At 37.2% G+C, this 23,706-nt stretch overlaps 4 protein-coding genes across 4 annotated transcripts; all 4 read right to left on the bottom strand.

Moving 5' to 3' along the window:
* Positions 1 to 1,412: 1,412 nt before the first annotated feature.
* LOC119981147 (serine/threonine-protein phosphatase 2A 65 kDa regulatory subunit A beta isoform-like) lies at positions 1,413 to 9,182 on the bottom strand. Its single transcript, XM_038824187.1, has 13 exons — positions 9,025 to 9,182; positions 8,468 to 8,902; positions 7,563 to 7,809; positions 6,806 to 6,918; positions 5,998 to 6,077; positions 5,579 to 5,720; positions 4,943 to 5,023; positions 4,288 to 4,392; positions 3,286 to 3,468; positions 2,915 to 3,007; positions 2,506 to 2,645; positions 2,367 to 2,433; positions 1,413 to 1,983 (listed from the first exon to the last, which is right to left on the bottom strand). Exons 2-13 carry the CDS (start codon positions 8,858 to 8,860, stop codon positions 1,864 to 1,866), a joined length of 1,764 nt encoding a protein of 587 aa, XP_038680115.1. The 5' UTR covers positions 8,861 to 8,902; positions 9,025 to 9,182; the 3' UTR covers positions 1,413 to 1,863.
* A 1,597-nt stretch (positions 9,183 to 10,779) lies between these two features.
* On the bottom strand, positions 10,780 to 15,295 carry LOC119980429 (aluminum-activated malate transporter 9-like). The gene is made up of 6 exons (XM_038823123.1): positions 14,736 to 15,295; positions 14,035 to 14,172; positions 13,665 to 13,934; positions 13,343 to 13,479; positions 13,083 to 13,229; positions 10,780 to 11,882 (listed from the first exon to the last, which is right to left on the bottom strand). The coding sequence occupies exons 1-6, from the start codon at positions 15,115 to 15,117 to the stop codon at positions 11,193 to 11,195; spliced, it is 1,764 nt and encodes a 587-aa protein (XP_038679051.1). The 5' UTR covers positions 15,118 to 15,295; the 3' UTR covers positions 10,780 to 11,192.
* Positions 15,296 to 18,018: 2,723 nt separating this feature from the next.
* LOC119980839 (heavy metal-associated isoprenylated plant protein 20-like) lies at positions 18,019 to 20,650 on the bottom strand. Its single transcript, XM_038823635.1, has 4 exons — positions 19,622 to 20,650; positions 19,436 to 19,473; positions 18,648 to 18,729; positions 18,019 to 18,302 (listed from the first exon to the last, which is right to left on the bottom strand). Exons 1-4 carry the CDS (start codon positions 19,824 to 19,826, stop codon positions 18,121 to 18,123), a joined length of 507 nt encoding a protein of 168 aa, XP_038679563.1. The 5' UTR covers positions 19,827 to 20,650; the 3' UTR covers positions 18,019 to 18,120.
* Positions 20,651 to 21,697: 1,047 nt separating this feature from the next.
* Positions 21,698 to 23,399, bottom strand: LOC119981166. The gene is made up of 2 exons (XM_038824210.1): positions 22,947 to 23,399; positions 21,698 to 22,048 (listed from the first exon to the last, which is right to left on the bottom strand). The coding sequence occupies exons 1-2, from the start codon at positions 23,346 to 23,348 to the stop codon at positions 21,875 to 21,877; spliced, it is 576 nt and encodes a 191-aa protein (XP_038680138.1). The 5' UTR covers positions 23,349 to 23,399; the 3' UTR covers positions 21,698 to 21,874.
* Between the last annotated feature and the right edge of the window lie 307 nt (positions 23,400 to 23,706).

Here is a 23,706-nt window from a genome sequence, read left to right as displayed (position 1 = left end):
TCAAAACGGCAAGATCAAGATAGCACATTTGAAAAGATTAAAGCAAATACCAACCCAACCATGATAAATTAATCAACTAGCTAGCTTTACAATAAAACCATAAAATAACTGATAAGGCATCGGAAGCTGCTACTACATTCCTACATTCCAGTGAAGGAAAGGTTAAGAAGAAAGACATGAACAATAACAAGACTCCCTTTCTTTTGTAACCGAGAACGACATTATATAACCTTATCATTTTGACATCTAATATGGGGGTTAAACTTGACTATCATGCCCACGCGCACATAAATTTATTATTTTACAACATGCATGATAAGTTGAGTCAAAACCAACGTGTTAGCACGAGGGTTGTTCCTAGTGAAAATTGAACACATGATCTTCAAAGTTCATACGGTTTGGTCTCAGAGAGACTCCCTCTATATTAACTTTCTTGACCCATGAATCCTGAAGTCCATGTTTATTCATAACCCCTATATTATAATTTGTTGAATTGATTGATCCTCCATCAAGTAAAGAACAGCAGCAAGAGACCCGTTCAAGATTTTCAAGTTTCACTCCATACTCAGCCCAAGAAACGTTGCATTTGGGCAGTGGACTCCATCTGCCATATCAGATGATAAAATAAAATGCAGCATCACCTTTAACAACCCACCATTAGCAAACCCCATTGTTGTTAACCTGACAATGACAATGGTTTCAAAGTATTTCAATTCATCGTTGCTCTGCCATTTTGCTGTTCATAAAGAAATCGCCTGTCATTGATTGGGAACAAGACTCTCCTCACAGTTACCAAGTTATTGTAGCACCTTGTCGCCACACCTCTCATCTCACACAAACCAGGCAGCTCCAACTCTTGAATACCCTTGCAGCTGGATTCCAAATGCTAACGAAGGTTTCCTCGCACGAACTTTTGTGGGGACTCAAACCTTACCCAAAAGGGCTAGTGGAATGGCACTGACTGAGACAGAATCCTAAAGAGATGGTTTCTCTTATTGACTGACCTATGTTCATAGGTATATTTCACTGACAGCCTAGCGATTAAGAGAGGTGCCTGAGATGGGGCTTTGTGACAAAATTAGGGTTTCCATTTTCCAAAGAGATCACACCAGATTTGCAGATGCACCTAAACCACAGCAAAGACTTAACAGGAAGGCATGATAGATTGTCTAGTAACAAATCTTCAGGAACATTTCTGATCTTCATGGCTTCCATCACAGGTATTTCTTCTTCACTCACCTCTCAGCTTGTGATCTATATACAGGTACAAAGAAACGTGTATGGCTGATCATTGATCTTTATGTTACCATAAATATCCTTCAAAATATTCGATTACAAATAATATCGATATATTTTTTTAAAAAAATATTGGATATATATTAAGCAAAAATATATAGAGAAGACAATCGATATCTAATTAATATTTTCAACATCTTGGGTGTTTCTATTACTCATCCTTATAAATCACAAAATCTGCCAAAGCTTGAGGAAACTAGGCATCAATCCAGGGACCCTAAAGTCAAGATCCAATACTTGCCAGAAAACACCCTTCTTATGAACCAGACAGAAACCCCACAATGCAGGTAGCGAATGCACTAAATTTCACAAGGTCTTTCAGGCTAACAATAGCCTACTTCACTCACTATTTTAAAAAGCTGAGTCTAGACTAAGGTTTCTCGACAGATTCTCAAAAAGCAGATGATACAGAATATAGACAGACTAAAAGTTATTTAACGGCAAAGAACTATAGCAAGATGCATCGGAGATTCTGAGGATTCTGTTTGTTAAGTGTAATTTGGTTTTTTTTTTTTTTTTGAGAAAAGGAAAAGCACAAGGAAATACAAAACTAATTACGACATCAAGCTATCTAGACATCATGACCTGATCACTTGATTGTAATGCCTGGGTTGCAAAAAATCGGACATCCACATCTGGGTCTTCACTCAGCTCAATCAAACAGGGACGAATGGTATTTTCCACCACCTGCATGGTCCAGGAAGAATCCAATTATATGCAAGTAGACACTTTTATAAGACGGACCAAAATCCACAGGAATGCACAGGTGAGCTAGGAACACAGAGAAGAAGGAAGACAAAAAAAAAACACTGGCTTCTCCAAGAGATATTTATGGGAGACAAAAAAAAGTCCTCAAGCAAATCACACTAGAACCGTGTCAAGACATTCGCGCAATTCATTACTATCATTCCACAAGTTTGCGCCTGGAATTTAACTTATTCTGAGTAATTGTTGAAAATCGTACAAGTTGTAACATTTCATACTTCACAACTAACTCTTCTTTTGTTTCATTTATCAACTAATCATCCATCTAAGCATATAAGCATGTTTAAAATAAACAATTTACTTACGGAATTATCCACTATGGGAATGAGGGACTGCAACACCTTAGCCACATTGAACTTGATGTTTGGTACCCTGTAACACAAGACCGTTAAAAGGTGGTCAATGTCATAATTAAGTTTCATAATCGGCTCAGATTTTTTTTACCTATCTTTTGAAGCATTGACCACCACAGGAAGAAGTTGGGAGCACGTGATTTCCACACCCATAACAGGGGCAAGAAGAGAAATTGCATGTAGAATGGTCATCCGGTAGAGATAATGTGGGTTGTTAATCATGTCCAGAACCTGCCCATACGATTGAAAACAACATCACACCATGCAAAAAAAAATCAAGATTCTTGCATTTCTGGTATTGTCACTACACCATATAACATACAGCATTATGATAAATAAGTGTGGAGAAATGCATGTGCATTATCTTCTCTTAAAAAAGAAAAACGCATGTGCATTAAGGAATACAGTTGAAAACCAACAGAAGGCATCCGTTGTTCAAACTAAATATTGACATTTATTAAAAAGAACGAAAAGAAAACACTAGTGTAGTATAGAAATACCTGAGGAACAATGTGCTGCATTGCCCAATCAGGGCCAAATTCTTCTGCAAGGCGCTTGACATTGTTAGCAGCAGCATCACGAATCGAGTAAACCTACAATTAAGAGAGAAACCAACTAGGAAATTGCAGAAACATATACACACAAGTCCCACAAAACACAAATGCATGGAAAATTGCTGAAGCGGGGGTAACGACTAATAACTGATACCATTGATAGAAATAGAACCAACAATCAATAATCTCCCATAAATCACTTTTGAATATATGCAAATAAGACAGAACTTGAAAGAAACATACAGTATATTATTTTTCTTGGGAAGTATTTCAAGGCCAATATTCCTTATAATGATCACTGACAAAGTTTCACAAACCTTATCTTTTAGCCATTGCATGCAAAGAGCACCAAGCTTATCATCAAAGAATCCCACACCTAACTGACTTGCCAACAAGGGTATGTATTCTATTATTGCAAGCCGAACTCTCCAGTGTCTATCCTCTGCAAGCTCAACAATTGCTGGCAGTAGAGATTGGGACAGCAGGTCAATTCCAATTACCTACATCAACGATTATTATTTAACAACACTACATTAAAAACGAACCATGTTAATTGTTATCCATAAAAACAATCTGATGGTAGTCAAATCATTCAAACATTGAAATAGAGTACGGCTACAAGAACAATCAGATTATTACATGAATCGTTATTAGAGAATTGATTATTACATGTCACAATAAAGGAACCATGAAAAGCTGATGGCAACAAAAAATATAGTACAAATATTTAAATGGAACTTGCAAGCAACTAGTTTCTGCTATAAAATTATTTGTTTTCATTTGGACTTTTGGAGCAGTACACTATATTCAAATAGTATGGAAGGACACCAATTTCCCAAATCCTAGTCATGGATCATTAGTACAGTACAAATATTTAAATGGAACTTCCAAGCAACTAGTTTCTGCTATCATTTGGACTTTTGGAGCATCATGCTATATCCAAATAGTATGGAAGGACACCAATTTCCCAAATCCTAATCATGGTCCATCAGTATCTTATGGCAAGTTTGAAAACCATAAAATGAGTTGCAGAAAACCATGCAGCGTAAAAGGGGAAACAGAGGCAATATTCTTTAATTTAACAACAGAAAATAGAAGAACTGTTCCATCATATTCAAAAGAGCCAATTTATGTTATAAAATTTTGAATTCAGCTAGCAGAATATATTAAATCATGAGCGAGGGAATGACAATAACAATGAATATATAAATAAAACAAAACAGGAAAAAATACAGTAAAAGAACAAAGTAAAATGTAAAGGAAGATAATAATGTATATCACCCAAACGTGGGACTGTAAAAAGTTGAAGTTCGGAAAACCTGGTTGACTTGATCAAGCTTGCTGATAATATTTAGACGAACATCAGGAAATTCATCTTTCAGAAGAGAAAGAAAAATAGGGAGCAGTTGCTCAATTGTTGCATCCTGAAACCATCCACATAACTAAGTTTAGTCACTTGGAAAGGCAATCACCCACTTCTAAGGGGAAAAAAACATATGAGATTGCGAAGGAGCATCTTCTAGCACAGATATGAGAACTGTTTTGCTTTCTATAGCAAAATAGGTGGACCACCAAGGATTTTATTTGGTCTTTCAGTTATGTACAATATAGATTATTTAAAATTTTTATACACATAGTAAGAATCGGATGTTTGATAAAGGAAATAATATGTCCTCTTCCCTGCAATCTCTACTCCAGTAAGGCAGGTTAGAAGAAAAAAGACCCAAATTAATCTTAAGTGAGAAAAAACAAAAAGTTCACGTTACAACACACTACAATCTATGATGGAAGCAGTCTAAGATGGTGAGAAAACTAGTTCAATTTCTGTAAAGTTCCTCACTTTATTTGTATTTGAATTGGTGCTAACAACAATTCATAGCATCTAAGCAATATTAGCTTTCTAGACATGCCAATGGGCTGACAAACTCAAAGGTCTTCTGAAGTGGAATGAATGCAGAATAAGAGAGGCAATACCTTCCCCAGAACTGGTGCCATTCCCATTATAACGGAAGCCAAAGCAGAACGAACATGTTGAGAGGAATCAGTAGACAATTCCTACAATAGGCAAGTTAACAACTGAGTGATTGCCAACATGTAATGATTTGGGATTACCAATACAGTAGAAAAATGCAACTTTTGTGAGTATTATGGTAGTTTCTGGATTTTCTGGAAATAGGCAATTTGAGAGCCCATTTTCAGTCTATGCCTTTTGCTAGTGTAATATTTTGTTCAGTGAATTTAGACCAAGTTGCAATTTTATTTGTTTCACATTAGAGGTGGAATTTAAAAAGAACTAGGATTTAGTAATAAGTGTAAGATATGCATGTAAGATAAACTGTTATTCTGAAGATATTTCTATTAATGTACTGTGATTAAACAAACAAATTATAAACCCTGTGGGCCCACAACTCACAGTTAAAAAATAATCCAATCAACTGAATTAACATATCTGCCTGAAGTTACGATTCACAACAAGCACACCAGTACCAGCCACAAGAACTTCAACCAAGTAGGACGCCTAAAAGCCTTAATACCATTAAGAAAGAAGCATCTAGCTTATCACCAACGTAACACATAAATTCAGCTAATTATGTCCTAAAACAATATTACCTTCACACAGGGAAGAATATGCTGGATTGCAAGTTCTGGGTTCAATATCCGGCAAAATTTAGTTACTTTTCCGGCGGCAGCTATTCGTACTTCAGCTTCATTGTCACGAAGTAGGCGAACATATGCTGGAACTAGGTCTGACCTAAAAAATGTTAACAAGCGCAAAAAAAATTCCAGTAAATAGACAAAGATCCACAGGGAATGATAAAAAGAAAACTTCTTTCGAGAATAAAAATACAATATGCAACTGGAAACTACCACGAAATGAACATTGGACTAAGAGCAAACGGGAAAAGGAAGCTAAAAACAGGAGGGGAATAAAACGAAGGTCAGCAAATAAATTGCTGTCGCCACCATACATACAAAAAGTACAATTAAAAAATGTTTAAAAAATATATCTTATCCCAAAAAGTGATTACCTTGTAGGCTCAGGACCAACAGCTTCACATAGCTCATATAATTGATTTGCTACCATGTAACGAACCCGCCAAGACTTATCCTGGAGAGTTAATTTAAATCATGCAAGCTGGCCAACATGTACATTGTAACCATTCACACATAAAACAAACAAAATGGAAAGAAACCATGTATTGCAATTTGCACATTATTCATATCAGGGAAAAAAAAATACAAAGCAAGCACCAACAAATAGTTTCTACATTATCTTTCTGCCATAAACAACCAAGAATTTTGAGCTACAGGGAAAGGAGTGCGGTGTCACACCCCTTGACCCTGATCTCAGTCATCCAAACAGCTTCTAGAAGAAAACAAGAACCAATCGGGCAAGTGTGTGTGTGTGTGGGGGGGGGGGGGGTGAGGTACATTCAGCTTGTGGTCCCAATGGATATGGCCGATTCTCAACTGCCAGAAAACGAGGTCAATGGTTCAATAAAACATGAGATAATTTTCATTCTGCGCTATCATATAACGAAAGCAACAAACATGTCCAGATTCATATGGAGTTATATCTATGTAAGGTTTCTAATATAAAGATTTGAATACTTTGAATAAAAACTTGGGTAAGTTCACTGATAGCACATATCTTAAACAAACCATGCCAGGGACAAGTAGTCAAGTAGAACATAAATTACGTAACAAGAAAATCTACAGAAACAATACTTCATATTCAAATCATTATGTATTAAGCAATGGAAAATTTTTAATTAATATTGCAGAATATAGAAGCTGCAGATTTGAACTTTACATAATATTTAATGTATTCTATACCTGTGAGAAATTAACTATGACAGGAAGAATATGAGCCACACAGTCTTGGGGCTCCAACAACTTCCCAAGAGCCGCACAACCCTCAACAGCCAATAAGCGAACAGAATCTTGATCTGAAATGTAGAAAAATCTGAAATAAATTTACTCTGTGCCTCCACGTAGCACGAAATGAATGTAGCAATAAAACAACTAAACTAAATGTACAAACTTAAAATTATTTACTTATCTACAAAAAATAAGAATTACAACAACAAAAAAATGCTTCATTAAAATAAAATCTAACGTGAAAAGTGAGTCATACAAATTACACGACTAAATGGCAGGGGATAGACTCATGAGATGGCCAATTCTTTCGAAAAAGTATTAAAAAATTGACTATCAACAATATATCTAGAAATTCAAACAATCCAACATCACATTTTACAATAAAATGCTGTCAGTTGGTAATCTCAAAGTTAATCAATTGACACCTACATGTATGAAAAACCATATCATAAGGAAAAAATTTTGATGAAAGAAAAAAAAAATTCTAAAACGGAAAGTCGTCATGGAAGATTCACATCCAGAAACCTGATAAACATTTCCTAGATGGAATAAAATATAACGTTGGTTTAAAACTGCAAAATGGAAAAGATTCTGAAAAATCAGTTTCTACAAGTGACTGATAGAAACAATCACAGACTAAAATTGGCCACTAGCACCTAAAAAAAATTATGAAGCAGTTAAAGTGAAAAGATGCACCACGATTTTTACCCACCATCTTGTGTCAGGTCATCAAATAAGGACATGATATCAGTTTTCAAATGCGCAGGTTCAACTGAAGCAGCAAATTTTCCCAGGCTTGTTGCAGCCGATCTCCTAACCATTGGCATGTCATCTTGACAGAGCTGACCGTATATTGTCCTTAGTTCAGTTTTTAATGTCTCCGAAGCACTTGGGTAAGCAATGTGAAACAAGCCACATGAGGAAACTCGAGCAGTAAACCACTCACCCGCAGCCAGCCTCTGTATATTGCAGACCAAAGTGTGTGAAAAGAGAAGCTATTTATACATCCACTAAGATCATGGAGAAAGCTATTTATACATCCACTGAAAACTGATAATAATATGGGTTTTGTAAATAAAAATTGCCAAACAGCAACAGAACAAAATTTCTAGGAAGAGGTTTGTTAAGGCCTGCAGAATTTGGCAAAATGAGGCACAGGAAAGGTAGATTTAGGTTGCCCAAAGTTTTCTTTGCCCTTAGCTGGGTTCAAGAAACACAATATAAACCAAATTGACTTTTACATCAAAGTCCAGATTTTTTTATTAGTCTTTCTCATGTTTTCCTTTGAGTGGCACAAGAGTTAATATCCATCCTTTCTTTCTTTCTTTCTTCAGAATGTAATATGCATACAAGCATTTCACAACTAAAGACCGATAAATCTATCCAATTCTGCAACATTTAGTCATTTCTACTACTGTCGTTATATTTTCTTTTACATCTACTTCAGCATTGAAGAATTACATTAAGTTGATCGAACCAAGAGGTTCAAGACTAGATCACATCTTCAATGCAGAAACCTAAATGAATAGAGCATCAAACTTCAGATTATTCACAGAATCACATAAACACAACTTAATTAGATTAAAGCAACACATCAGAAAGTATCAACAAACCTACCTTCACCAGTGGAATGAAATACTCAACCAAGTCCTGTTCCCTCATCTGCGCCCCAATTCTACACAACGACTCCACCGCTTTGTCCCTCACGCATGTCTCCTCAACCGTGCACAAAGTCTCCAGTGGAGGCAACAAAACATTGGCGTGCTCCACACCGCCAACATAGGGAATGAAGACCCCCAATTCCTCAGCCATTGCAAGAAGCACCTCGTCATCATCGTCATTGTTCTCACTCAAGAACGGAATCAGTTCCTTCCGCGTCCTCTCTTCCCCTAGCGCGCGTGCGATCGTGGAGAGACGGCGAATGGAATTCAAACGCAGCTGAATGTCGTCGTTCTTGAGCTCGTCAATCAAAACCGCAATTGGATACAGCGGCTCGTCCATCATCGCCATCGAAGCTTTGTAGATCTCAAAAAAGTAACACAAACTTTTTAACTGTAAACAAATACAAAGATCTGCGAATCAACAATTCTTGGACAAAATCTTAGAGAAAATACGAAGAGATCGAGTAAAGAAAACAAAGAAATGTTGCTCGGAAACTCGGAAAAAGTGTATACCTTTGAGGATTGTGAGAGCGAAAGTGCAGCAGAGCTTGGGGAGAGACCGAGAGAGCGATCTGGTGGTTTCAAAAACTATGGAGGATATTTTGGAGATTTAACCAACAAGAGCTTCTTCTTCTTTTATGGGCCTTGAAAATGTCAATACCATCTGATGAGTGAGGACTGACCAACTGAGAGAGATGAGGAGGTGTTGAGCTGACCAGTAATTTGGGCCAGAAGTTAGGGCTTGACCGGCCCAACAATTGTGAAGTACATGGTTTTTATATTTTTTTAATGTCCGACCCAGATTAAACCAAGTTTCGACATAAGTTATATGTTTGAAATCCGATTTCAAACACAAAATTTTTATCCAATTTAAAACCAAGTCAGGTCCAAACACATAAATCTTATTTGATTTACTTGTCCGAATCCTAACCTGAATTAGGTTATTGTCAAGATTTAAATCAAATCAAGTTTAGTCAATTAAGTACGTCCTAAATCTCATCCGGGTTACAGTATGGAAATGTAAATATTTCGTAAGCACGTGTTGTTGTGCAACCCAAAATCAAATCGGAATTGATTTTTTGCCATCCCTAATCTCAAATAGCGCAAAATGAGTGTTAAATTTTGTTAGTCGAATGAAAAGTGCTAAATGGCGTGGTAAAATTACTTTTGAACTAAGCCCATTTAGAATTCAAGTGGAACTCTAGTAAGTACAATAATAATTTTTTTAAAAAAAAACCCTAATTTCCCTCATTTGTTTTGCCTCCTCTCTTCCTATATTTGTCATATTTGTCTCTATTTTTTTTTATAAGCACGGCATATATCATATATTAGATAAAATAAAAGGGAAACAACAAGGCATCTAAGCGATGGCCTAGGAGAAGGACAAACAAAACATGTAAAAAATAGCACCCCAAACCAAAGGTGTGGAGTACCATTTACCTTTTATTTGTCACCCTGGTTGGAAGTTAAGTTCTATCGGATGACATGCTATAATGGCACTTGGGGTGGATACAGTGGCGGACTCACCTTTGTAGCGCTGGGGCACGTGCCCCCAGTTAATTTTTTTTAATATTAAATACACTAGGGTTATGACAAATCCACCCTAATACCCCCAATCAAAAGTAAATGAGGCCCCCAGTCCACTAATTCTCATCTAGCCCACTAATTAACTTTGACCCAACCCAACCCAACATTCATAAGTCTTAAACCCTAACTTTATCTTGTCATTTGTCAAGTCTATTTCCCAAACCCAAGCTCCTCAATCTCTCAATCCATCTCTCTCCCTCTCCCATGTGGACAAACATTTAACAGAATCTTAAGCCTAGCTCCCCAGGCAATAGGCGATTTTGAGTCTTGGACGAACGACTATGTCACTATTTCATTCCTTGATTTCGAGTCTTCGGGGATCATTCTCGCTACATATTTAAGTCGTCTACAAAAAATTTTATCCGCCACTTGGTGATAATTATACTTCAAGACGGTTCCCGCTCGTCACGTATTTAAGTCGTCTGCAAAAAAATTAACCCGCTGCTCGATGATAATTGTACTCCAAGGCGGTCCACGCGGCTCATCCGCTGCATGGACTTAGCCAACAAAACCACAACAAAAGTAACCCATCTGGCGATGTCTAGGCTTTGGCTTCCACGGCACATTCTGATCAATACAAACATTCATTCTATTCAAACAAAAGCCCAGAAACACCATCACAGCCAGAATGGGAAGGGCCGAGAAAAGGAGAAAGAAAAAGATGAGGGTGTGAGCAGAAGGTGATACAAATGACAAGATGGAATATTATTTAATTTATTTTATGTAGCTTCCAAAAATTTTTCCTGCATCCACAACAAAATACATCAGTATGATCCCTTGTCGATGTCCTGATGTTCTGAATATACAATTGAAAGAACCAAGACAAAACTAGATTAACCATCATCAAAAACTGAATCCTTCGACCTCTTGGTGGTAGCAGATAGATTGTTTTCTGGATTATGATTCCCTATAATAGAGAGGGTAGCAGCAGCAGCAGCAGCAGAACCTTCGAGCTATTATGGTGTCATGTCAGTGGTAGAGACGTCGATCTAGTTCATAATTGAGACCATCTTGAATCGCGAATCATCGAGTCCTATGTTATAAATTTATAATATACTGAACACAGCTCCAGGGAAGATTTGATTTGTTACAAGTCACCTCCAGAACTTCAGAGGTCCACACAGTCTGGTCCAAACCCCCACGTGCTCTGCAGCAACTGAAACATCAACAGGATCCTTAAAATTAGCTTTCTCACTTAATTCCTCAAAGGAATCAACAACATTTTGGAGTCTCGCTACAAACTCGATCAAAAGTGATGTAAACGTCACTAAAGACAACGAACTTGCACTTTCATAAGTTTTAGATTCTTCCACTGGTGCCTTTCCATCAGCATCGAACGAAATATGTGTAGGCATCGATAATTGTTCCCTGAACAATTTTATGGGTGGATCATTTGGAGGCAAAGTGGCTTCAGTTTTAGCATCTTGAGCGTCCCAACTTTTAGGTATAATAAGTGATCTGAGATCAAGTACAGCTTCACTGCGAGATTTGAACTCGAGGATTCTATTTTGGTCATCATTCAAACTTATCAAGTCTAAGGCCTCTACCACCTCCTTTTCTCGATTTCCAATTTCCCAGCACTCTGCATTGACAAGAAGGTAAGATTTCCTGTCAATCTTATTTTGCAACTCTTCCGCAGCCTCATGCACTACAAATAGCATGTCCGCTGAACCCAATTGCTCCATTTTTTTCACTTTGTCACCCAATTCACGTAATACTTTAGCCCCTTCAGCACCTACCCTCTGCAATTCATCACGAAACACCTGTCGTCGCTCCGCAGATGCCTGCATATTCAAGCATTCAGAATTCAATAATTATGCAGATATTCTTCCAGAAGGCCATATCAATAAATAAAGAGTTTGCAATAGATTTCAAGGAGAAGAATCACAAGAATTTATAAATTACATGTGTAGAGAAAAGTAAGGACACACAAACCTACCATATTGTCAAGGTTGTGGTTTCACACAGTCAACTGATGTCTATGATTTTTTTTACCATAAAACGAAGTCTTTATATATATATATATATTGGTATCTCCTTGCAATCAAAGATAATGCAAATGTAACCAGAGATTGCTTTGGTGGCAGAGAAATTTTCGGAGCAGCATAAAATTATTTTCAGATCAATGGTTAATTTAAATATGAATTGAGCTTGAAAATTCATCGGTTATCACAAGGAAGTTGTGATAAGGGATGAATTAATGGTTTCCAAAATGGATGCCGACTCCAGTTCGGCAGTTCGCCCTCTTAAGTCTTAATTATCATCATCAACCCCCATTCTTGATCTCTAGTTTCCCTTTGAATCAGTCATAGATAACTATGAGAGTGTGAAAGTATGTTTCAACTTTCAACCAATTTTCCCATTGTTATCCAATCATTCTCCACACCCACATTGCATAAGTTTCTCTCTAATCCTACGTAGTCAAACCATTACACCACAAACCATAATTGACCTCTATGATCTTTCACCAAGGACTACAATTTCCATAGGAGAATCTCCATAACCTCAAACTATTGATGAGAGTTGGGACTTGGGAGTAAATAATTGAGAAAATTATCATAAAAATATATCTCGAAAGGCAACATCCTCACACAAGACATCTCTCTCTTTCTTGAAAAGCAAAAGACATGCAAATCCTTCAGCATCCAAAGCATGGGTTACAGTATTTTAATTCAACAAGGTGCAGGGTCAACTTCAACATTCTTGATCATGTGCTTTATGCTTCACAAAAACTTAGATGATAATGAAATATTTATTATAGCACAAATTAAACAAATTACAATGGCTCAGAACATCAAAGTTATCGAAAAACCAAATGTAAACTCAAGGCTTACTAAATTAAAAGGCATATCTCCTAGTCCACAAGCAGTATAGCAAGAGTATCAAATATACCAAAGCATCTTCAAATCCTTTGCGAAGCAATTGGAATCATCAGACTGACACTAAACAACCACAATAAATTTAGAGATGAAGAGCAGGTGTACCTGTATTTCTGAAAGTATACATCCATGCAGTGCCATGACCATGAATGCGCAATGCCTTAGTGCACCGCTTACTTTCACATAATTCTTCCATGGATAATTACATGATTTGTAAGGTCCATGAGGTGGCTCCCAAATAGCAAAACTCAGCTTCACATAAAAAAAAGAGAGAGAGAGAGATCAAAATCATCAGAAAGACAACCATATCTTTGAACTCAGGGGTTCCATGATCAATATAATTGCAAATTTGCAATAAAGCATACCAGTGCATCCTCTTGGCTAGTAGATTCCACAGCGGACCTGTAGCCACTGTAAACTGGGTCATCAGAGGCTTGGTATGTGAGGATTTTAGAAGGGACTCTCTCGTACTCAACACAATTAAGATATCCGTTAACACAACCTGAAAGGAAGCTTGTGCAAATTTAGCCAAGAAAGAAAAATGAAGTTTACAAACCAAGAACTTAGAGAGAACAATTAGCTAGTTCAAGAATCCAATAGTTTCAAATAAAATATTATAACTAACCTTAAAAACTACAACTATAGTAACAACAGAGACAATAATGACAACAATAGAGGAGAACCAACCTTCTAAAGAAGTTGCAACACTCATGAAATTTTTTGCTACTAAGTTATGCAGATCTTCTCCAGCCCATATGGGATAAATGCATATATTTACTCCCAAACAAACACCAGCACCCAGTGCAATGAGCAAGAATCGTGTAACAGCTGTATGGACGAATTCCCTCGTTCTATATCCAGATACCATTATGAAACAGTATGTCAGCAAGAACACTCGAAAGCCATATTCATAAGGCTTCATTGTTGGGTAGAGTTTTGCATAAGTTGCACAAAATCCTAGTAAACAAAGAGCAAGGCAGAAAGAGCTAAAACCTTTAATCAGTTATCATGGACATGAATCAGCAGCACACACTATAATATAACTAAAAAGTCATACCAATGAAGAAGATGCTCAGAACAATTACAAATTCTTCCCACTCTCCAGCCAGTTCCGATAGTTCAGCCATACCCAGAGCAAGTCCTGCAGCTGATAATGTCCCCAACCCACGATTAAATCCTTTGCTAAGTGTGGCTCCTGCAAAAAAAAGATGTGATCCTATTCATGAAGAGTGGCCACAAATTGAGCTGCAATTAAGATTGTACAATGGTCTGAGTGAGGAAGGCAACAGATAAAGCCAAGGAGGTTTAATCAAATGTCGTGATAACCAACCAAAGTTCACTTGAAACTTAAAAATGAATCTCCACAGCATAGCATTACAAAGCCACAAACAAACTTCACCATCATGGAGAAACTATAATAGAATGAATTGACACAAAGTGACAAAACACACACATTTAAATGAAGAACCACAAAAGAAAACTAGTAGATGAACATTCAAAACCATTTATTGGTACCGAAGTTACCATAACCATGGTAAATCCAGAAAAGTCAAAGCATCATACACAAATGAATCCACACGTGAGAAGGAAGAATTAATACAATGTGATACGCAAATTCTCACCAAGATTTATCGTATCTCTACGAATTCAAACGACAGCGACATTCTATTAACTAGGTTGATATAATAGTAATTAAGCAACCCAAAACGAAAAATCGAAAATAGATTCAAGAGAGAAAAAATTCACAATTGGCAGTACCAATACTGAATTCAAAGACGACCACAACAGTGAGAATGGCCCAAACAGAGTACCGGCTCAACCCCTTGAAGGGTTCCTTCAAGAAAATCAACAAAGAGATGAGGACCAAAGCCAAACCCATCTTCGCCGAGAACACAACCTTCCTGGGATCAGACACGCCCATCTTCCAGGCGTTGTACGCCACATCCTGGAAGCTCCGACAGAAACTAGTGACCTTCTCACGGATGCTCCGGTAGCTACAGCAGCTGGTGGGTCGCCCGTCGAGGTAATCCAAGCTAGGGAAGCCCGGAAGCTCAGAATACCCACCCTTTATGGAGTATAGCCTGTCTCTCTCTCGCTTCTCGGCGAAGGTGTACCTGAAAGAACCCATCTTTGCGGCCATGGCTCAATGCCTTTGGTTTTTAGCTTTCTTTGCTTTAAGGTTGATTTAGAGAGAGAAAATGGATCTTTGAGAAGGATTTGCAGATAGAGATAGTTAACGCCTTAATGGAACAGTGGGGTTCGACTTTCGATTGATAATTAACACCTGAATCAAAAACTTCGTCCCTTCAAAGTTCAAAGACGCAAAGTTGGTGAAGCGTGGAGACGAGTAGTGGTTCTGGTACAAAACGACATGCCATTCTGAGTTTTACCTTTCTGTTTTTTGCCCATATATACAAAAAATTTGTAAAGTTTTTCACACATTTGGTCCAATTATGTTTTTGTTCATAAATAAAAAAAATTTAAAAATCATTTATTTCCCCTCACTTTGTAATTTTTTTTTAAATACGGCAGAGAAATATGATTGCGGTTGGAATTGAACCTTGTGCACATATATATCTAACCTAGTCAATTGTCAACCAAACCACCTTTCGTTGGTCTCTCACTTATAATCTATATTTAATAACCCAAATATTGAATTATTAAGGGACAATTAACGAAAAGACCCCTCTACTTACAAAAAATGGTTAACTAGGCCCCTCTACTTTTTTTCGTGCCAACAAAGCCCCTCTACTATGATAAACGGACCACGTTAGCCCTTCAAGTTTGTTTTCCGTCAAATGATGCTAACGTTGCAGTTAGTGGATGACGTGGAATTTAATTATTTTTGTTTATATTCCACGTGTAATTCATGTGTCATTGACCAATAAATTTTTGACACTTGTCATTAAAATTTTAAATGGTTAATTTCAAAACTTGAATTATGGAATTCTAAAAAGTTACAATTATCAATTATTTAAAACCCTTGTAAATGGTCAATTGACACCCTCATTTCAAAAGGCCTGTATTACAAAAAAAGTATGTATTTCAAATTGAACTTTTGATGGTTAAATTGACACAATTTGAGAGTCAGAGACCAATTTGAAACCATATGAAGGCATAATTCTATATTAGAGTGGACATAGCCATGAATTAAACTTAATTGATTAATTAATGATGGACGGTTGTTGTATTAATATTGAGAATAATTCTTCCAAAGAATAAGGCGATGGTGGCTCTTAGATGGGGACTGAATATTTTGAATATGGATTTCATGTTTAAACTTTTAAATTGAAGGACTTTATGTTATGTGTTATCTTCTAGGTTTACCTTTTCTTATCTGGATTACAGGGCATTCTGCATCGATTGGAACAAATAGGTGAATTGACCCATTTTTTACAACTATAAGGGCTTATTTGACCCATTTACGAAAGTATAAGGGCATCAATATATTGATTTCATAAAGTTTACAGAATTTATATCCTCCATATCTAAATTTAATCATGTAGAAATTTAATGTCATGTGTCATCGATTAATTAGTCAATGACACGCTAGAATACACGTGGAATATCAAAAAATTAAAAAAACTGCCGTGTCAGCATGTTTTAATGAAAAATGGGACAAAATGGCTAATGTGGTCCACTGTCCAAAGTAGGAGGAACACTTACAAAAGAGGGTTAACTAGGCCCATCTACTTTTTTTGTGCCAACGAAGCCCCTCTACTATGATAAACGGACCACGTTAGCCCTTCAAGCTCGTTTTCCGTCAAATGATGCTGATGTTGCCGTTAGTGGATGACGTGGAATTTAATTACTTTTGTTTATATTCCACGTGTAATCCAAGTGTCATTGACCAATAAATTTTTGACACATATCATTAAAATTTTAAATGATTAATTTCAAAACTTGAATTATGGAATTCTGGAAAGTTAGAATTATCAATTATTTAAAGCCCTTGTACTTTTAGAAATGAATCAAATAAGCCCTTGAAGTTTGCAAAAAAGGGTCAATTGACACCCTCATTTCAAAAGGCCTATATTACAAAAAATACTTATATTTTAAATTGAACTTTCGATGGTTAAATTGGCACAATTTGAGAGTCAGTGACTAATTTGAAACCATGTGAAGGCATAATTCTATATTAGAGTGGACATAGTCATGAATTAAACTTAATTGATTAATTAATGATGGACTGTTGTTATATTAATATTGAGAATAATTCTTCAAAAGAATAAGGTGATGGTGGCTCTTAGATGGGGACTGAATATTTTGAATATGGATTTCATGTTTAAACTTTTAAATTGAAGGACTTTGTGTTATGTGTTATCTTCTAGGTTTACTTTTTCTTATCTAGATTACAGGGCATCGTAACTGATTGAAACAAAGGGGTGAATTGACCTATTTTTTATAACTATAAGGGCTTATTTGGCCCATTTATGAAAGTATAAGGGCATCAATATATCGATTTCGTAAAGTTTACAGAATTTATCTCCTCTATATCTAAATTTAATCATGTAGAAATTTAATACCATGTGTCATCGATTAATTGGTCAATGACACGCCGGAATACACATGAAATATCAAAAATTTTAAAAAATGACATGTCATTCACTAACTGTCATGTCAGCACGTTTTAATAGAAAATGAGACAGAAGGGTTAACGTGGTCCCCTATCCAAAGTAAGAGAGCTTCTTTGACGCGAAAATAAGTTGAGGAGCTTAGTTGGCCCGTTTTGGAAAGTACAAGGGTCAAATCATTGCTTCTCCCAATAATTAATTATTACTAATAGACTATATATTCATTGAGTACAGGTACGATCCTCATTTTACCTCAAATTTATGTAGTATAGGAAATAGCCATTGATTATAAACACATATGTAACTCACTTAACTTTCTAACACTTGACATTAATAAAAGGTAAAATGGGAGTCATATTTTGGAGCTTGAAGCATTAGTCTGTTCATATATATAGCTAATGGAACATATAACAAGCCAAAAGAAGAAGAAGAAAAAAGAAAAACAGAGTGCACACAAATAAAGGATATTGAGACAAATCTATGAGTCCTTTTTCATGTAATAAAAGTTTGAATTTGCTTGTTTACAATATTCCAACAAGTACCCATCAAGGGCTTGTGTTCTTGATGGATCATCCCATGACTCTCTCAATGTTATCAGTATTGTTGATGTTGGTAGCGAGGTCTTGAATATGTAATATCTCCACTCTTCTATTAGTCTTGCTCCTGATCTTGATTGCCACCTCTTGTGGACTAAATCTGCCACAAACACTCACCCTGCTCTGCTTCTTCTCTATCAAATGTGTCTCCAACTCTACAAATTCAAAAAAAAAAGTGCAAAAACTTCATCATATATAGAGATTACTTAATTAGTGTAAGTTGATTGAAGAACCTGAACCACTTGGGAATAGCCTAGTAGGTTATTTCTTCGGACTTAGGACGTACAACATCCGAAATTGGGAGTTCAAACCAACCAACTGGATATTTCCTTGTAGAATCCTAGCTCCGTGGGCTCGTCCCACTTCTGAGCTCCTATCCAAATGGGATACAGTCCAATCTTACTTGTTCCTAGCGTGGTGTGGGTTGTGCCCGAAGTTTACTCCCACAACTAGGCTAGATAGTCACACGGTTACCAAAAAAAATGATTGAAGAACCTAACCTTGTATGCTTAGCAGGGCTCTCCTTACTTTCCTGTAACAACCATTGCAGTCCATGTTGATCTTCATAACCATCCAACAGATCTGCATCTCTTGTTTGTGGAGCAAAGAAATCAACAAATTGTGTGATGTGTAATTAAACCAACATGTCTAAGAGAGAAGGGGAAAGAAATCAATAGATATAGAGGGTGCTGCAGTTGAAGCTTGCCTTCTCTGCTGTCATGTAAACCACAACTTTTTAGCTAATTAGTGGCTTTTGAATCAAAAGGCAAAGAAGAACTCTGTATGAGAATAAAAATGATAATAAGAAAGTTTTAATTTTTCAACTGTAGAATCTGATTCCAAATATAGAGCAATGTAGGGTATTGTTTTTGTGTGGTCTGGAAGTCCCATGGAGCAATAGCTCAGTTGGTTATATCTCTGGGCTTACTTGTCGTCAACGAGGTGCGGATTGTTCTGACGGCCCGAGGTTTACGCTTTCGGAGAGCTGGGGCCTGGGGTGGTTCCTTGGTCACCAAAAAAAAAGTAGAGGAGTATGCATTTCTTGTTTATAAAGGTCTAGCTATGCAAACAGAATGACATATATCCATTTTGTGCATATAACTCTCATTACTTTTGAAAAAGAAATCCAAAGTTATTTGTAAACATGTGGTTTTACAGAACATAACATATCATATGATCAAGAAAATATGATTCTGGACAATTTCCAAATCCATGTTAGATCGATCGATGTTTGAAACTGCAGCATCAAGGTTCCGCGACAGATTTACGATCGAGTAACGATTGTCACCTTCTTCTCCACCACATGCACTACCACTGACTCCATTTCTGCAAATACAAGTATATAGACATGTATACATAAATGTGTATGTGTAACAGTATAAGCATGGAATTCATGTGAAAATACTTCTATTCAAGAATTTGCATAGATGGAAGTACTACTGCTACTGCATGTCTGCGTCTTATGTGAACTTACCATCAAGCCTTGAAATTGCATCAGCAACCTTCTCTCTGCATTTGGCACAGCCTAAATCAGCTGCTAACACCACTTCATGAACCTGAGAATTGGTTAAAGGATTGACAATAGATCTGGTAATCCGAGGCAGAAGTTGCTCTACGGGGAGAAAACGAGTCTTCTTTACAGGCAACCTTATAGCCCAAGATCCCAGCTTAGGCATCATTGATATGAGTTTGAATGCAGTACTTTCACTGCCACTATATAATTAGTTCATGGCTTCAATCAGGAATTATGGATCATTTTGTTGACAGAGATCTGTTATGTCTTTTTGCCTATTTTGGCTTGTGAAGCCGGCAAAGTGATTGTGATGGAGCATGTGCAGCAATAAATTGGGAAAAGAGTTGATTGCTTTACTTTCACAAGGATGATTCAATCCACATGAGTTGGGCACATGGACCCTCTTTGACATTTTCTATCTCTGCAACCACAGATTGTTTGGCAGGCAGAGGAAAGGAAAAGGACAATACGTCAATACATCTTTTGCACTCAAACTTTCACCCCTTTGTTCTTTTGCATAATTGCGTGAAGCCCTTTTGTCTAAAGTAGTATGTACGGGACATGTTAGATCTATTAGAGTTTGAATGATGTAGAACTGTTGGCAAGAGTATTTACAAAGAAACCGACTTGTAGGATTGAAAAACCATGTTGTTAGGATTGTGCGAAATTTAGTCGGGAGATTCGTTTTGATATGTTGTCAAGAATAGTAGTCGCTACGCCATTAATCCCATCCAATTTTTGTCGCTATTTAGGAACCTCAAATGGATCTTTTAGGGGTTTAAGAATATTTTCGTAATTTCGTACTTATGTGTTTTTCATTTCATTAGAGTTGTAGAGGCTCATTAAGTCATTATCTTTTGTCTTTTATGAAATTAATCAAAACTTGATAGTTTTTTTTCTCTTTTATCTAATGTATTCCAGTGATGTTTTTCCGGGTTTAACACGTTAGTTAGCCTTAATCGTTTGTTTTCGTCTGCGTCCCTAAATTCTCACATACAAGAAATTAACCATACCAATGGCTGCTCATTCCTCTCTGGTCTTGCTGTTCTTCATTTCCCTTGTGCCCGCCACTCTTTCTCAAGATCCTACCACCCCAAGCCCAACCATAACCAACTGTGCTTCAAGGCTTCTTCCACTGACTCCATGTGCACCATTTGTGCAGGGCACAGCTCCATTGCCAGAGCAGTCGTGCTGTGATAACCTCAGTCTACTCTACAGCCATCAGCCCAGCTGCCTGTGTTTGTTGCTGGGTGACGCTGCCACGAACACTTTCCCAATTAACCAGACACTAGCGCTGCAGTTGCCTGTTCTTTGCAACATCTGGATGTTCAGGTAAAAAAAAGCTTTAATAAAAACCTCTCTATTGTACATGGGAAGATTGTTGATGTTGCTCAAAAATTACATTGGTTAAACTTTTTGTTGAAGGGATACCTGGAGCTCCAAGTTCACCAGCTTCTCAAGTTTCACTGGGGGCACAATCCAACTCTACTGCTTCCGGTAGGCCAAAGGCCAACTCTAGCATTACTGGTATGGAAAGAGATCTTAAATTTTGTTTTCAAAACAAGAAATCTGTCTATTCAATGACTTTTTCTTTGTATGACTTTCAGCTTCACCAATGGTTCAAGTGGCACCAAGACCCATCAAGAGATTTGGATTTGGCAGCAGTATTGGTGAAAAGTTGAAGAAAGGATATCTTTTGGCAGCTGTGGCAGCTCTTACAGCCCTTCTCCTTGCAACTTAAATCTTGCCAGAGTCTTGTTATAGTTTAGTGTAGGATTTGATGTGTATTTATGATAGATAGGAATTTATATTGGTAATTTGATATTAAATCTAGGTTATGCAATTTTTTTGGAATAAAAATCACAACTTTATAAGATTGAATATCTTGTCAAAATAAGGTATGGTCAACTTCTTTATAAGATCTATTTTTTAATACAAGGGAAGGGGATGGGAGGGCTCAAACTCGAGACCTCTATGAGTTATCTAAGCTACTCATGGTTCGCTTCTTTATAAGATCTTGGTGTAAGGAAAAACATCTAAGACTAAAACAGAGACAAATTTACAAATCTCAGAAGATGCAGTAAACAAAATTAAAACATACTTTGTATATCAAAGACAATGCCTTTCAAGATGGCCTTTCAGTTTAAATATTTCTTTGCCTACATTTTTACATATCCAAGATGTAAAAAAAAGTGGTCAAACTCAGTACCATACCTATTCCAAACTTGGCGCCACCTCAGTTGGGTTGGACTCGAACACATCCGAGCTCGATGCATCAGGTTCTTCCAAAAGCTCCTGAGACTGGATAGACTCTTTGTATGCAGGAGTCTCCTTAAAATCTGATGCCCCTTCATTGTATGTAGCCACAGCAATTCCACATGCAATTATCTGTTTCAAATGGTAGAAAGGTTAGCCATCTAAAAATCATGAAGAAACTACCATTACCAGCTTTGTAATTTAAGTACAAGAATGTAAGCATACATAAACTATTTCGAACGTAAAGATCATCTATCTCGCTGAGCTTGAAATGCCATATGGAAAACAAGGCCCTTGAGCCTTGAGGCATCACCAGCAAAACAAGCGCAGAAAAGGATACATTTCAGTTTTTTCAACCTTGCATACTCCCATGATGCAGAAGCAGAGATACAATTGGAGATCCGGATAATTGCATTACACTCTGGACCCTAACCCGGATTAGAATCAACCGTGAACTTTGTTAACCCCATAATTCTTGTAGAAAATTAAATTAGAGCATATGTTCTTCTTGGCTCTATATAGCTATTAATATTGGCATAGCCCAGTAGTTAATTCATTGTACCCTCAATTGCCATCTACGGCATCCCACACTCCCTTCTACCAACCCAGAGAAGACTTTAAATAACCTTATTTGCTTGATACAGTTTGCAGAATTTCAAACAAAATTTTCATCTGGGTTTCTCATTTGCAGTTCTTGATGACCAAGCACACGCTGCTTGGATGATCAAAAACCCTTTTTTTTTTTCAAACCATCTCAACAGTCTTAGACCAAATTTTCATACAGTACCTAACCCAAGTTATGTGTTTTACAGCAAAGTTTGAACTAAAAGTTCAATCATTTGAATAGAAAATTTTCCAAATTAAGGTAGAAATTCGGAGAAAGAGTGTTAATACAGTAACTCGACTGTCAATCATCAAACACTAATCAAAACAATAAACATTAATTCAACTAAGCAGACCCAAAATAGCAAAAACTAAAGAAAACACCAGAAACATCAATGGCAGGCAAAGAGAGATAAAAGATACGTACAGAGAAAAGAATCCCAAAAGCCCACATATACTGCACGAAGAATCCAAGTCCATCCCACTGCGGACCCTCCCAAAAGTCTGGTTCTTTTCCAGGGAGCACCGGCATGACAAAACCATCATCAATTCCAATTCCACTCTCGGCCTCAAATGTTTCAAAATCGGCAGCCTTCCTGTCTTCTTGGTCCGTGGTCGTAGTCAAGCGCCGATTATTTCGGTCAGATCGTTCAGTCCGGGAGGAGAATTTCTTCGCTGAAACTATGTGCAATGGTGGTCCTGTACGGTGCGAGAGAGGTAATATGACGTGGAAGCGAACGGGGAAGGCGACGTAGGATTGCTTGGTGGGGCTGTTGTAGAGGATCTCGGCTCTGCTACTGCTTGTAGTGGCTGTTATGGAGAGAGCCATGGAAGGAAAGGAAGTGGGTGGACGAGAGTTCGTTAAGTTCAGACTTCGGAGGATCAAATGGCGGATAAAGAGGGAGATCTTTCTTTCTTGGGCTTTTTTTTCTGTTATGGGCCGTCTATTTTGGGCTTATAATCCTGCAATACACTGAGAAAGTGACAAGGCCCATTCCTCGAATGTTTTCTTAGGCATCACACATAAGGTCCACCAGGACCACCACTAGAATCAACACAAACAAAAACCATTCAATCTTTGTCGTTCCCCGTAAAAGTTACCATTTAATTTAGTTAGTAAGTTGGATACTCACTCTTCTATTACCATGAGTTCGAGTGGGAAGACGGGGTATTACTAGGGGTCGGTA

Source organism: Tripterygium wilfordii, chromosome 16 (genome assembly GCF_013401445.1).
Source record: "Tripterygium wilfordii isolate XIE 37 chromosome 16, ASM1340144v1, whole genome shotgun sequence".
NCBI classification, from domain to species: Eukaryota; Viridiplantae; Streptophyta; class Magnoliopsida; order Celastrales; family Celastraceae; genus Tripterygium; species Tripterygium wilfordii.
The sequence above is the reverse complement of the archived record's forward strand: the minus strand, read 5'-3'. Positions and strand labels throughout refer to the sequence as shown.